The 12,260-nt window shown below is 47.5% G+C and overlaps 1 protein-coding gene across 1 annotated transcript in view; it reads left to right on the top strand.

The window, feature by feature from the left end:
• XYLB (xylulokinase) overlaps positions 1 to 10,943 on the top strand; it is a 30,005-nt gene extending 19,062 nt beyond the window's left edge. The window contains exons 16-19 of the mRNA XM_081159365.1: positions 788 to 846; positions 2,257 to 2,344; positions 4,467 to 4,561; positions 8,673 to 10,943. Of these exons, the coding sequence (XP_081015491.1) occupies positions 788 to 846; positions 2,257 to 2,344; positions 4,467 to 4,561; positions 8,673 to 8,750 (320 nt within the window). The 3' untranslated portion in view covers positions 8,751 to 10,943. The remainder of the gene's footprint in view (positions 1 to 787; positions 847 to 2,256; positions 2,345 to 4,466; positions 4,562 to 8,672) is intronic.
• Positions 10,944 to 12,260: the final 1,317 nt, after the last annotated feature.

Here is a 12,260-nt window from a genome sequence, read left to right on the forward strand (position 1 = left end):
CTCTCTTGATGTTTAGACACCACCAGACATGCATCCACCTGCGCTAGGCTGAAGCCATGGTCCCTTTCAGCTTATGTTTCTATGTATAATTCATTTTGTTTAGGTTGATTTGTAAAAGCAATAAAACTTTGTCGTAGCAAGCTTAGAAAGTAGAGAAAGCTACTTAGAATCCCATCCCCTCTTCCAACCACTCATACCACCTGGAAGTTTTCCAGTCTTTTTTATGAGCTTATTTTTATGTAGCTATAGCCTCTTTCCTTTGTGCCTACAAACCCTAAAGTTTATTGAAAGCCTTCATAGTGTGTTCCCTGCAGTCAGGCGTGGAGGCTGATTTTGATTTTCCAACATGCAGTCACACTAGAACATCTTCCTAGTCCTAGACTGTTTCCGTAGGGGCCTGGCCTGCCTTCTCTGCCCCAGCCCAGGTACTTTCTTAATGACCGAGAGTGCAGATGGAGCAGGCTGAGCAAGGGGCAGCGGGGGCTTAAAACATTTGTTTCTAAACATGCGTGTAATGCATGAATGCTTTTTCACTGAGAGATTTTGTTTTTCAATGTTTAAAAAAAAAATGAAGACAGAAAGTGGTGGGTGGGGCGGCAGCTTCACAAGCAAATTATATGTGACAAGCCTGCAGGGACAGAACCAGCTTTTTGGGTCTCTCCCCCAATCCTCTGTGATAAGAAGCAATGGGCCAACACAAGCCCTTTGTGTCTGAAGAACTCCGGAAAACAGCCTTTTCTGCCTTGGGAATTGTCACAGCCGTTCATTTTTTTCTTTTTCCTTGCAGTGCCCAAGACAAGGATTTTGGCCACTGGAGGGGCTTCTCACAACAGAGACATATTACAAGTAAGTGCTGGTAGGGCCTGTTACCAGGAGGTCTGTTACTTCTAAGAGCCAGACACTGCCCACCTCTGACCCCATTCCTCTCCCAGGAAGGCAGAGCTTCTGCCTTCCCGCTCACGCTGTGAGCAGGCTGTTCTAGACCCGGGAAATCCACTGCCCTGTATGACTCCACTCTCTGACACAGCCCTGGCCTCTGAAGCCACCAGGAAGTGCCTGCCCCACATGTCACACCTGACATCGCAGGCCAGTGTTCTTGCCTTCCTAAGAGTTTCTGCCTTCCAATTTAAACACCTCTGATTTCTCAACCATTCCTCTTGTAATATAGTTGTTAGACTCTGTCATTGTCTTTCCGATCCGTCATTGTGTGCCAGAAATATTTGACCAAAATTGGAATCAACCTGCAGGTGTCTGACAGTCAGGCTTTACATCTTGGGGCTGTCAGGGTCTTGTTGGACCCTGAGTATTTTAGGATGTAGCCTGAGGCTGCCTTAGCCATTTGAATCACTGCGTCAACTCTTGACTTGTAATATACCTGTCTTAGGTACGATTCTCTAGAAGCAGAGTCTGAAGTGGGCATTTTCTATAAGCGATGTGCTGAGAGAGTTCTCAAGGGAGAAAGGGAGTGAGAGATGCAGGCAGGGCAGGGGGAGGGCAAGCAAGGATGTGGTTTTGGCTGGAGTCAGCTTCAGCTCCGTCCTCTGGGGAGATCTGGAACATGAACTCTCCCACAAACTTGTCTCCACCTTGGGGGAAGGGGCCAGCTGGCCACCCTGGAAGAGATGAAAATAACCTCCTGTGAGAGGCAGCCTCTGTTCAGCCAAGAGCAGTTCTTTTAAGGAGGGGCAGCTGGGAGCCATTAGCAGCCAATACTCACAGCATCTGGGGAGGGGTGCACACCGGTCCAGGCAGGGGATCCAGATGGGGCATCAGTGGCATCTCCTACAATATCCCTGGTCCACTAAGACCCCCCCCAAGTCTTTCCATGTGAGCTCCTCTTAGCACACACCCTCCATTTTAAATGTATGCAATTAATTTTTGTGGCCTAAATGGAAAACTTTATCCCTGTAAAACATGCCCTCGTTTGTTGGGTCTGGGCTTGTTAATATTAGTCTGATACCCAGCCGTGCCCACCTTGACCGCTTGCTAAGTCTTCCTCCTTGTCTTTGATAAAATGGTTAAACAGTGCAGGAATAACCTGGGGAGCTGTCGCCCTCCACTCGGGACATCCCACAGGTCATCTCGACCCTTGTACCACCAGGGCGCATGCCCAGGTACACCTCCTTTAGGGCAGTAGAGGTGGCATGAGAGGCGTCGGAAGACGGGTGAGGAAGGAGAGCCTGGAAAGTGTGTGCCGACTGTCCGTGTTCCCTCTGAGGAGCGACTCCCCACAGCAGGAACCTCTGTCCTTCCCAGGTGCTTGCGGATGTGTTTGGCGCCCCGGTATACATCATAGACACTGCCAACTCAGCCTGCCTGGGCTCTGCTTACCGAGCTTTCCACGGTAGGTGGATGGATGGGGTGAGATGCCTCTGGAAGCGGTTGGGGCACCGGCTGGGCTGAGGAGGGTGGAGAGGGGAGACTGGGACGTACCCAGTCTTGAGGGGCATTGGAGTCTTGTGGGATGGATGTAGCTTCATTTTTTCTCCTCCCCCAGCAGGTGAGAGCTAACCCCAATTTTCTGTTCCTTAATTCTCTACTGGGAGTGGGGAGAGGCCTGGTCAGAGTCAGGCTCAGCACAGGGACACTGGGAAAGGACACAGGGCATACTGAGGGCACGCGGGATTGAGTGTGGACAGCTGGTGGGCAAGAGAGAGGGATGAGCCGTCTTTTCAGCAAGAGCAGGAGGTTGAGACGACAGGGAAGGCTTCCGAGCCAAGCACTTCAGGACCCTGGACAGCGCCACAGGCCCCTTTGCTGGCCTGGAGGCCTCTCTGAAACTGGGCGATAAAGGAACCACTCCACCTGGGAAGCTTCTGGCAGGAGCAGCACGTGCCCACAGGGTGTTCTTCCTTCCATTTGGTCCATTTTCTCTGCCCTCTGCCTGCTCAGGCCGCTATTTCGGCTGCCCATGGACCTTAAGGGCTTTATCTTTTTCCTCCAGAGGTTCCAGCTTCACCTGTTTACTTTTAACATTTTAACGCACCTTTTAAGACATGTTTTCTACCAACATTGAGAATTAATTTGGGAATTAATTATTAATTCTCTTAGTAATGTTCCTCTTTTTCATTCCCCTCCCTCCACACCCTGTCCACCTCACGCCTCCTGTATCAGGATCAGTGGGAAATTTATTCCCAGATTGTTATGTTTTCAGTTAAAATTTATATCATATTGGGTTTTACTTGCACTTACCTATGAGTTTTTCTTCCTTTTTTTTTTTTTAACTCACTGAAGTTTCTTTCTCCTTCGAGTCCATGCTAGTTTTGTTGCGATGTACAACCTAAGTACGTTTTTTATAAATATGATTTTTTAAAATTGATTTGAGAGAGGGGATGAGAGAGGGAGAGAGAAAGAAACATCAATGATGAGAGTCATTGATCAGCTGCCTCCTGCATGCCCCCGACTGGGGACCGAACCCGCAACCCAGGCATGTGCCCTGACTGGGAATCGAACTGGCGACCTCCTGGTGCAGGGGCGATGCTCAACCAACTGAGCCACACTGGCTGGGCGAGAACCAGAGCTTTTGATTATCTCACCGCTGGCCACCCCGCCGCTCATCCTGTTTGCTCACCATTCAGCTCCGAGCTGGGATACTCCAGCACTCGGATAGAAAACTGGGCCTCGCCCCTTCCGTGGGCCCGCCTTCACTCCTGGAGGTGGCGTGTTTCCCTGTCAATCCTCTACTACTCCTTAAATTGCCTAGAAACCCTTCACTGTTTCCTGCACACCTGCGGAACCTTCCCTCTTTTCCACCCACGTGACTCCTTTGCTTGGCGAGTGTTTATTGAGCGCCTCCTATATGCAGGTAGGTGCGAGGCCCCAGGGCTCTAGTGGAGACCCAGGCCCTGGCCTCACAGAGCAAGGCAGGGACCTTCAACAAACCTGTGGCCAGACCCGTGAGAAATGCCCTGAGGGAAGCGGGTGGTTCTTAGGGGCAGAGGGTGAGGGAGCCTCCTGAGCCAGTGATGTTCTTCGCTGCAGCTTATCTGAGGGAGAGAGAATAAATACGTGGAAAGAGAAGAACATTCCACATGGTGGAAAGGCTCTGAGACAGGAGGACTTGAAAGCTGCTCCAGGGTGGCTAGAATATAGTGACTGATGGAGAAACGATGGGAGAGACGAGTGATGCGAGAGGGGAGAGGGTGGTCCTCCCCTTCTGTTAGATGCTGGGGCTCAGCCCTTGGCTGTGACAGGCGTGATCAGTGAGCAAGACCAACTAGGCCCTGCTGAAGGCTCTGCACTTGAACCTTTCTTTACTCTTCTTTTTTTTAATGGTTTTACTGAAGCATGATCATATGTAAGAATCACCCAGTTCTAATTGTACAGTTCGGTAATTTTTTTAGTAATTTTACTGAGTTCTGCAGCCATCACCCTAATGCCGTTTCAGAACATTTTATCACCCCAGAGATAAAATGCTATTTCCGGTTAATGTCCTGATTTGCAATGACATGAGCTTTTTCTTCTAGGCCTTGCAGCTGCGACAGGCATGTCCTTTTCAGAGGTTGTGAAGTTAGCCCCAAATCCCAGATTAGCTGCTACCCCAAGCCCAGGCGCTTCTCAGGTGAGAGACCATCAGAATTTGTTTATAGCATTTGCACTGTGAAAACCAACTGGGTTCTTTCCTCCCCCCCCCCCCCAAAAGGTAAGTCTTTCTTTGTCACCTGCCTTAAAAGTTGATGTGCCCAGTAAAAGGGGACATGCTACTTCTATTTTTTCTTTATTGTCAAGGAAACCAGAGCAAAAGAAGCCAGGTTGTCAACCAAGATTCACAGATAACTGCTGATTTTAAAGCCCCAGGGGTCAGGTAGACTGCTGGGCACAATTGCTCTGTATGCCTCAGGGCAGGCCCTTTCATTCCACCAGTTACAGAAGCAGCTGAAAGACTGTCACTTAAGCACAAGGCATGCTGGGTTTCTAGCACTCAGATCTGAAGTCTGGATCCAAGACGGCTGTGCAGTCGGTCGGGCCAGGAAATCCCTGTACGGCGGCCCCCACGGTTACAGGTCAGGTTCCCAGGAAAGCAGATGATAAGACGTCGATTAAAGATGCAGGAGGTTTCCGAGGGCGTGCTCTTGGGATCTAGCCTGTGGACGGAAAAGGAGGCAGGACTGGGCAGAGGGAGAAGGTGAGCTGCAGGGCAGTCTCGGTGGAGCCCCCAGGCATCCCTGTGGAACTTCTGAAGCTGGGGTGACCCTTTAGAGTTTTACCCAGTTGGGCTGCAGGGGCCAGGCCTTTCTACCCCATGTCAGTCGGCCATTGCATGCAGGCTACCCCAGGATGGGGTAAAGCAGCTCTGTAGCTGAAGCCATCCCCACAGGGGGCTGTCAGCTGAGGGCTGGGTGAGTTAAGTTCCCCATTCCTCACGCAGTCTGGGTGGTTGCCACAGCCTCCACCGCACCGCTGTTCTGTTTGCAGAAGGTGCTTGCGGCCCAGGAGCAGGGGCGGTGCAGACAGAGGGCTTGGTTACTCCCGGTGGTCCAGCAGGCAGCATGAGCTTCACCCTGCCTCCGTTTCCCTTGGCCCTGACGTGCCCTGCGGTGATGTGGAGTGGTCCCAGTGGATGCTGTGCACACACTATGTCTGTGTCACTGAGGGACCCCGAGCTTAGGAGCCCCCAACCTTACAAAGGAGCGGCAAGCAAACCTGCCCAACCTTTGCCCCCAAAGGGGACACATCTTTACTATCCCGGTCAGCAAAGATGTTCCCTCTGCCCCCAGAGGGCGACACTATCTCTGTCTTCCAGGGCTGCTATACAGACATCCTTGAAAAGATAGGGAACAAAAGCTATCACCAGACATAGAAACACCACGGAGAACTGTTCCCAGCATATTTGGTATTTTGGAAGCAGAAGCTCATGCTTTCCAGGTGACAGGGTAACCCACACACAAAGGTGTACGTGGGATTTTATTACTTACTGTTGTGTGTCCTTATGTTTAAGAGACAGCTCAGTGCGGTAGAAAGATCCTACATTGAGATAAAAGGCCTTTTGAGTTCTGAACTTTTTCTTCCTCTCCCTCACCGTCTGACCTTCGTGTGACCTTGAGCAGCACTTCTCTCCGAACCTCTGTTTCTTCATCTGTGAAGTGGGGACATCTGTCCTGCCTACTTTTAACCGCCAATTGTGAGGTTTAAAGACCATCCTTGACTATAACGGCTTCGTTATGTAACAGGAGGTCTGAAGGTCACTGCCAGTGTTGGTTCAGTGGTTCCACAGTGTCAGGGCCCCAGGTCCTGATCCCCGAAGTTCTCCAGATCAGCAGTGGACAGTGGGAACCTCATGGGAGCCACATAGATCATTTCAAATTTTCTAGTCGTCTGATTTTTTAAAAAAGCAAAACGAAATATATGATAACTTTTAGTAATATTTTGCTTAATCCAGTATCTCCAAAATATTGTCATTTCAACGTGTAATCATTAAGAAGTGCTAATGTGATATTTAGCTTCTTTTTTGTCTGGAGCTTTGGAAATCTGGTGTGTCCTTAGAGCACTAGTTACATCTCAAGTGCTCAAAGGCACATATGGCTGTGGCTCCTGAATTGGATCCTGCAGCTCTAAACGTGTCCCAGATGGCCGAAGGACGACTGCAGCTGCTCCAGACATCATGTCCCCTCACAACTGCATTCACTGGCCAGAGCCTCTCCTCACACACTTCCTAAGACATCCTGTTCTGCTTCCCTCAACTCCCCCAATAGACTATCACTTGGTCAAGTGGTCAGCCTTGGTTGTAAGCAAGAATGGGGCAGGGTCTGGCTCTTTCGTCCTGTCTAGGAGGCCAGCAAGGAAGAAGGTAGTTGGGGAAAGCTGCACCTGCTTCGTCACAGGTAGGAAATACTCAGCCACTCTCCCCGGCTTGCCTATGGCCAGTCACTAATAGCTCGTGGAACCCTTTACCACTAAACCCAAGTGTAACCTCAGAATCTGTCTCAACACCAGGTTGCACGCAGTCACAGATCTCTGATGGCATAAGTGACCTATTTGCAGACTGGATTGTAAATTCCTCAAGAGCAGGGTGACATCCTGTTTTCTCTCAGGCACAGCAGGAGTACTGTGCTCAAGTGGAAATTTGAAACAGTAGCAGTGTTTTCTCTCTGGACTTAGCTGAATGTTGCAATTTCTTCCCTGGAGAGGAAGTCAAGGACTCACTTTCTCTGTGTTCACAGAGCTGCTGGAGCTATACCAAGAATAGGTCCTTATTGCATAGTCAGTTACTAAAGTACTTGGCTTTGGAGCTAATTAAGCCAAATGAAGAAGGGATGGGATGGGTGGGAACGAGTGGTGGTGCGAGTCCCAAGGAAACTGGGTCCTTTTGTCTTAAGTGTTGCTTGTTTTTAAGACAATAGGTGCTACTTCAAGTGCCCCATTTCTCAGACAAGGCTTATGGAGCCACAGGAGAAAACAGCTTCAAAAATCACTGAATGAAGGGTGAGAATGTGAGGCTGTATTTCCTTGTGGTCCTTTTTCCCTTGTTGTTTTTTTTGTTTGGGTGTATTATACAGCACACTGTACATATAATAATTTTCCATATATATAAAATTCTACATCACTGTGTAAGTATTTACATTCTTAAAAATGCACACACACATTATTTTTAATGACTGCATAGTATTCTGTCTGGCTGATGAACCATAACTTACTTGAGCATTTTCCGTGTCTTAGAGCAGTTGCTTCTAATTTTTCAAACATAACCAACTCTTTGTGGGTTAAGAGTTAACCCTTTTCTATTCTGTTAACTTTCTAGCTCTGTTTCCTTTGCAGTTTCTTCCTTAATAAAATGGAATGTCTACAGTGTTACTAGGCACCATTGCTTATGTAAAAATGGCCTTTAATTGGGAAACTGCACCTGGAATGGGAAGACCATAAATACATGTAGGCATACTTACTCTTCCCTGAGTGCGGTGACTTCAGGGCGTGTCTCTTGCCTAGGGAGCTGTTACAAGAGATACCCCTGTGGGACATGAGGTGTCAAGGCCAAGGTGGTTCTTGCACCTGTTCAGTGTGTATTTCATCTCCTTGCACCTGAACTATAACCTGGGGGGCAAGGAAGGGAGAAGGCAGGGAGGCTAAGAGACCCTTTTCTGGGCCCCTGTGGAAACTGCTATATGGCCCACTAAATGGTCTCCCATTGAAGAGATGTTTTCTCCAGTGTACCCTCTTGAGAGCCAACATGTGGCCCGTGGTCGTCTGATGAGTCTGAATGTTTCATGGTGTCTAAGAAGAACTTTGGTGGGCCTGGCATCCTACATGTAATATTATTTCCTTAGAGCTTTGCAGAAGTAGAATCACTGGTCAAAGGCTGTGAACATTTTCAAGCTCCTTAATACAGGTGTAAAGTCAAGTTGATTCCCAAAAGGGTTGCACCGGCAACTTCTGCCAGTTGTGCAATGAGACAGCCATATCCAGGTCTCTTCACTAAAATTCGTTTTTTAATTTTGTAGATTTGATAACAAAAATTGGCTTCGTGTCATAATTTGCATTTTAAAAAAATCTTATACTCAGGTTTGAGAACCAGTAGCATTTCTTTCTTTATGATTTGATGCTTCCTTTCTTTTGCCCAGCAAAAAAAAATTAAATGGCAAGTAAATGGGATGTAAAAATTTTAAATTGCAAGTTACAAAGTGATGGACGAGGCCCCTCCCCCTCCCCATTCTAAAGCGCTCTTTCCGCCCATCCAGGCCTATGCTGCCCTTCTCCCCAGGTATGCCTGGCTTGAGCAGAGAATCCTGTCCCAGCCCCGGGGGCTTCTGGAGTGAGTCCTGCAGGCCCGGGAGTGAGCCTGTTGACCCTGCCTGCCCACACTCGCTGACCCCACTCGGAGACATGGCCCTGGACAGCCGGACCCTCTTCTTGTTCTGGGTGCCAGCCCTCTGACTTCTGAGGTGCTCCAGCCCAGTCTGGGACCACCGGGAAGCCTGCTTAGCGCATCTTCCCTGTGTCCTTGTGCTCAGGGCAGGGGAGCATCTCTTTTCCTGCCTTTATTTCAGGAGGCAGGATAACACTGAGCCTGGGATGTCTCCAATAAAGACTGTGACTTTTTCATTTTCAAAGGTAGAAATAAAGCTAATTCAGGGACCTAAATCAGCAGAATAGGGGAGACAAAGCTGTTCCACATACCCTGACCCCAGCTCATGCCCTTCTGCAGTCCTGACTCTCTGGCCACTTCCCCCCAAACCCTAATCCGCAGCCACCCCACCCCACCCCCTGACCCCCTGTCCATCGTCTCCCCCAACCCTGACTCCCAGCCAAGTCTCTCCCATATCCTGGCCCTCCCTGCTGGTGCTTCCTCCCTCATTTCAGCTGTCCGAAGTGTCTCCCAGTTTCTTTTCCAGTCTTCTCATGCTTATCCCTCCTTCACGCTCTCACCCTTCTTTCAGTATCTGTCATCATCTCCCACCCCAAACACCTGATGGGCCTGATGAATGTGCCTCAGCTCCGCCCACAGGCTACCTGACTCCCAGGCACCAAGGAGCACTTGAAAGGGAGCGGTGCCCTTTGTAGGTTTGGTGGGTGATGGGGAAAAAAGGAAGCAAGAAGCTGAAGATGAAATTTTATCTTATCAACCAACAGAAAAGAGCTCTCTTTGACCAAGAAATAGAATTAATTTAGAAAACAACTGTGAACATGAAAGGATACCACAGATCAGAAATTCAAAAACTGAGAAGAAAAACAAAAAGCAACAAGCATATGTGAAAAGGGAACAGAGCAAACTTGGGAAAGAGTGAACAAAAATATAAAAATCATAATAGTTATGAAGACTGAATTACAACATATCCAAATGAAAATAACCACAAGTACAGTAAAGCATATAGAGGAAAAACACTGAGGCAGCAAAAAATATATATGTAAAGGAAGAGCTAAAAAGGCCTGGAAAGAAAATGATAGATAGGCAAAGAAAGGCTAACACAGGTAAAATTGGAGCTCCTGAAGCCAGAAGATAAGACAATGGGACAGTGTTAATATTTAAAGCTGTACCCCAAGAGAAATTTCTGAATACAAAAGAAGACCTGAATCTATATCTTCAAAGGGCCTTACTTGTTACTTGGGAAATTATCCCAGAATGACCAACTAAGAAATATCCTACCCAACTATTAGGTTAAAGGTGGGGGGGGGGGCGGACTCTAGGCCAGAAGACCTAGTTTTTTACAAGGAAAGATCAGCTTGGTATCAGACTCCTCAAGAATTAAGTAGCAGTGAACCAACATGTTCAAGAAACTCGAAGGAAAAATAGGAACTCAGTGTTTAGTATCCAACTATGCTCAGCTGGTTGAGTGTGGTCCCATGCACCAAAGGGTCGCAGGTTCAATTCCCAGTCAGGGCACACACCCAGCTTGTGGCAAGCACAGGAGGCAACCAACCAATGTTTCTCACACCGATGTTTCTCTCTCCCTCTCCCCTTCCCTCTGAAATAGTTTTTTTTTTTTTTTTTAAAGGCACTAGGTTAGGTGGTTTCACAGGGGAATTCTATGAAACCTTCATAGACCAGTTAGTTAATCCCTATGCTGAATAATGTATCCCAGAATACTGGAAAAAAATCACACTTCTAGATTATTTTTATGAAGCAAATATAACATTGACCTCTAGACTGGATTGCAAAATGCCCCAGTTCTTCACTTGTCTCTATATCCACGTAATTTGCCATGAGATTCTGTTGTGCCTCCCACCCCTGACTCTGGGCTCAGCTCTGCAAGTTTGGCCAATGGGATTTTCACAAACATGATGTGAGACAGGGCTTGAAAAGCCTTTTGCAATTGAGATTGCTGTCACTTTGCTCTCTGCCTTTTTCATGAAAATTTTGTGCCTAAGTTAGCCTGACCAGATCCATCCTGGATCAACCACAGGGTGACTGACCGCCTTAGACATGCGAATGAGTCCAGATGAACTGCCCAACCAAGCCCAATGTAAATCAGCCTACAGATTCACGAGCTAAATAAATACTATTTTAAAGCATGTGGATTTGAAGTGATTTATTACACAGCAATAGATAACATGTAGAAATTGGTGCCAAAACAAGAAACTAATATATGTGACATTAAAACTGGGCTGTGGGTGGAGATGGGAAAAATGGTGAGAAAATCATAGGAAGCTGAGAAAAATGCAAGGAAACTGAGTACCTGTGGTAACTTGGAAGATAGTTTACCTAATGAGCATTTGGGCTTGAAAAAAGAAATTTCTAAGCAGAATGTGGAAAATATCAGTTGACTTCCTCATGAAAAAAACTAGCTGGATTTCAAGTAGAATTTAGGGGGAATATAAAGATGCTAGAATGAAAAAAATAACTTTCTCATCTTTGTCCCTTTATGCCAATAAAAGATTATCAAATATAAGATGAAAACGACTTTCAGGAGCCATAAATTCTTGTCCCACAGCACCCTTTTATACCTGAACTATCGGGGGTCAAGTAGGCTGTTGGACATGCAAATTTGGAGTTCCGAGAGACATCAGGGTGGAAGACACAGGTGGGCTGTCAACTCAGACCACTCTGAGTTCTTAGGGTGACACCCTGCCTGGTGTGGAGTAGAAGAGAGGACCCAGCCAGTCTAACGGCTGGCACTTGGATTATGGTTGGTAGCTTCCAGTAGGGAGGAGGCAGTGACTTACCCTCCCTAGAAAAGGCAGTGATTTATTTACAGCAGGTCCTTGCATAACATCATTTTGTTCAATGCCATTTTGTTAGAATGTTGAGAAGAAAAATCGATTCCTGGCAGGGGCCGCTGTCTGCGTGACGTTTGCCAGTTCTCCCTGTGTCTTTGTGGATTTTCCCTGGGTACCTAGGTTTCCTCCCCCCCCCCCCAAAGATGTGCACATTGGGGTGAATTGGCCTATCTACCTTGTCCCAGTCCGAGTGGGTGAGCAGTGGTCCTGCAATTGAACAGTGTCCTGTCCAAGGCTGGTTCCGGCCTTGTGTCCTGAGCTGCCGGGATAGGCTCTGGCCACCCTGAACTGGAACAAGCAGGTTGGAAAAGAATGATCTTGTTTTTATTAATCTTTCTTAAATGAACATATAGCTCACATTATTTCAAAGTCTAGTATTAGAAGTGTGGTGTTTTTTTGGGGGGGGAGGGGAGGGTGTCCTTATTTTAAAAGTTTAGTTGTGTTTTTGTGACCAGAAACATACCATAGGAACTTAACTCTTGCATATATCAATTAGCCTATGGTAAAACTGGTTTCATTATACCGTTTCCAAGACCCTATCTTCAGTGTTAAGTAGGGACTTACTATATTCAGGATATGGAGTTGCTTTCCCTGCCATCGTGGGCCTATCA

This window comes from Miniopterus schreibersii (genome assembly GCF_964146895.1).
Source record: "Miniopterus schreibersii genome assembly, chromosome: 15".
Lineage (NCBI taxonomy): Eukaryota > Metazoa > Chordata > Mammalia > Chiroptera > Miniopteridae > Miniopterus > Miniopterus schreibersii.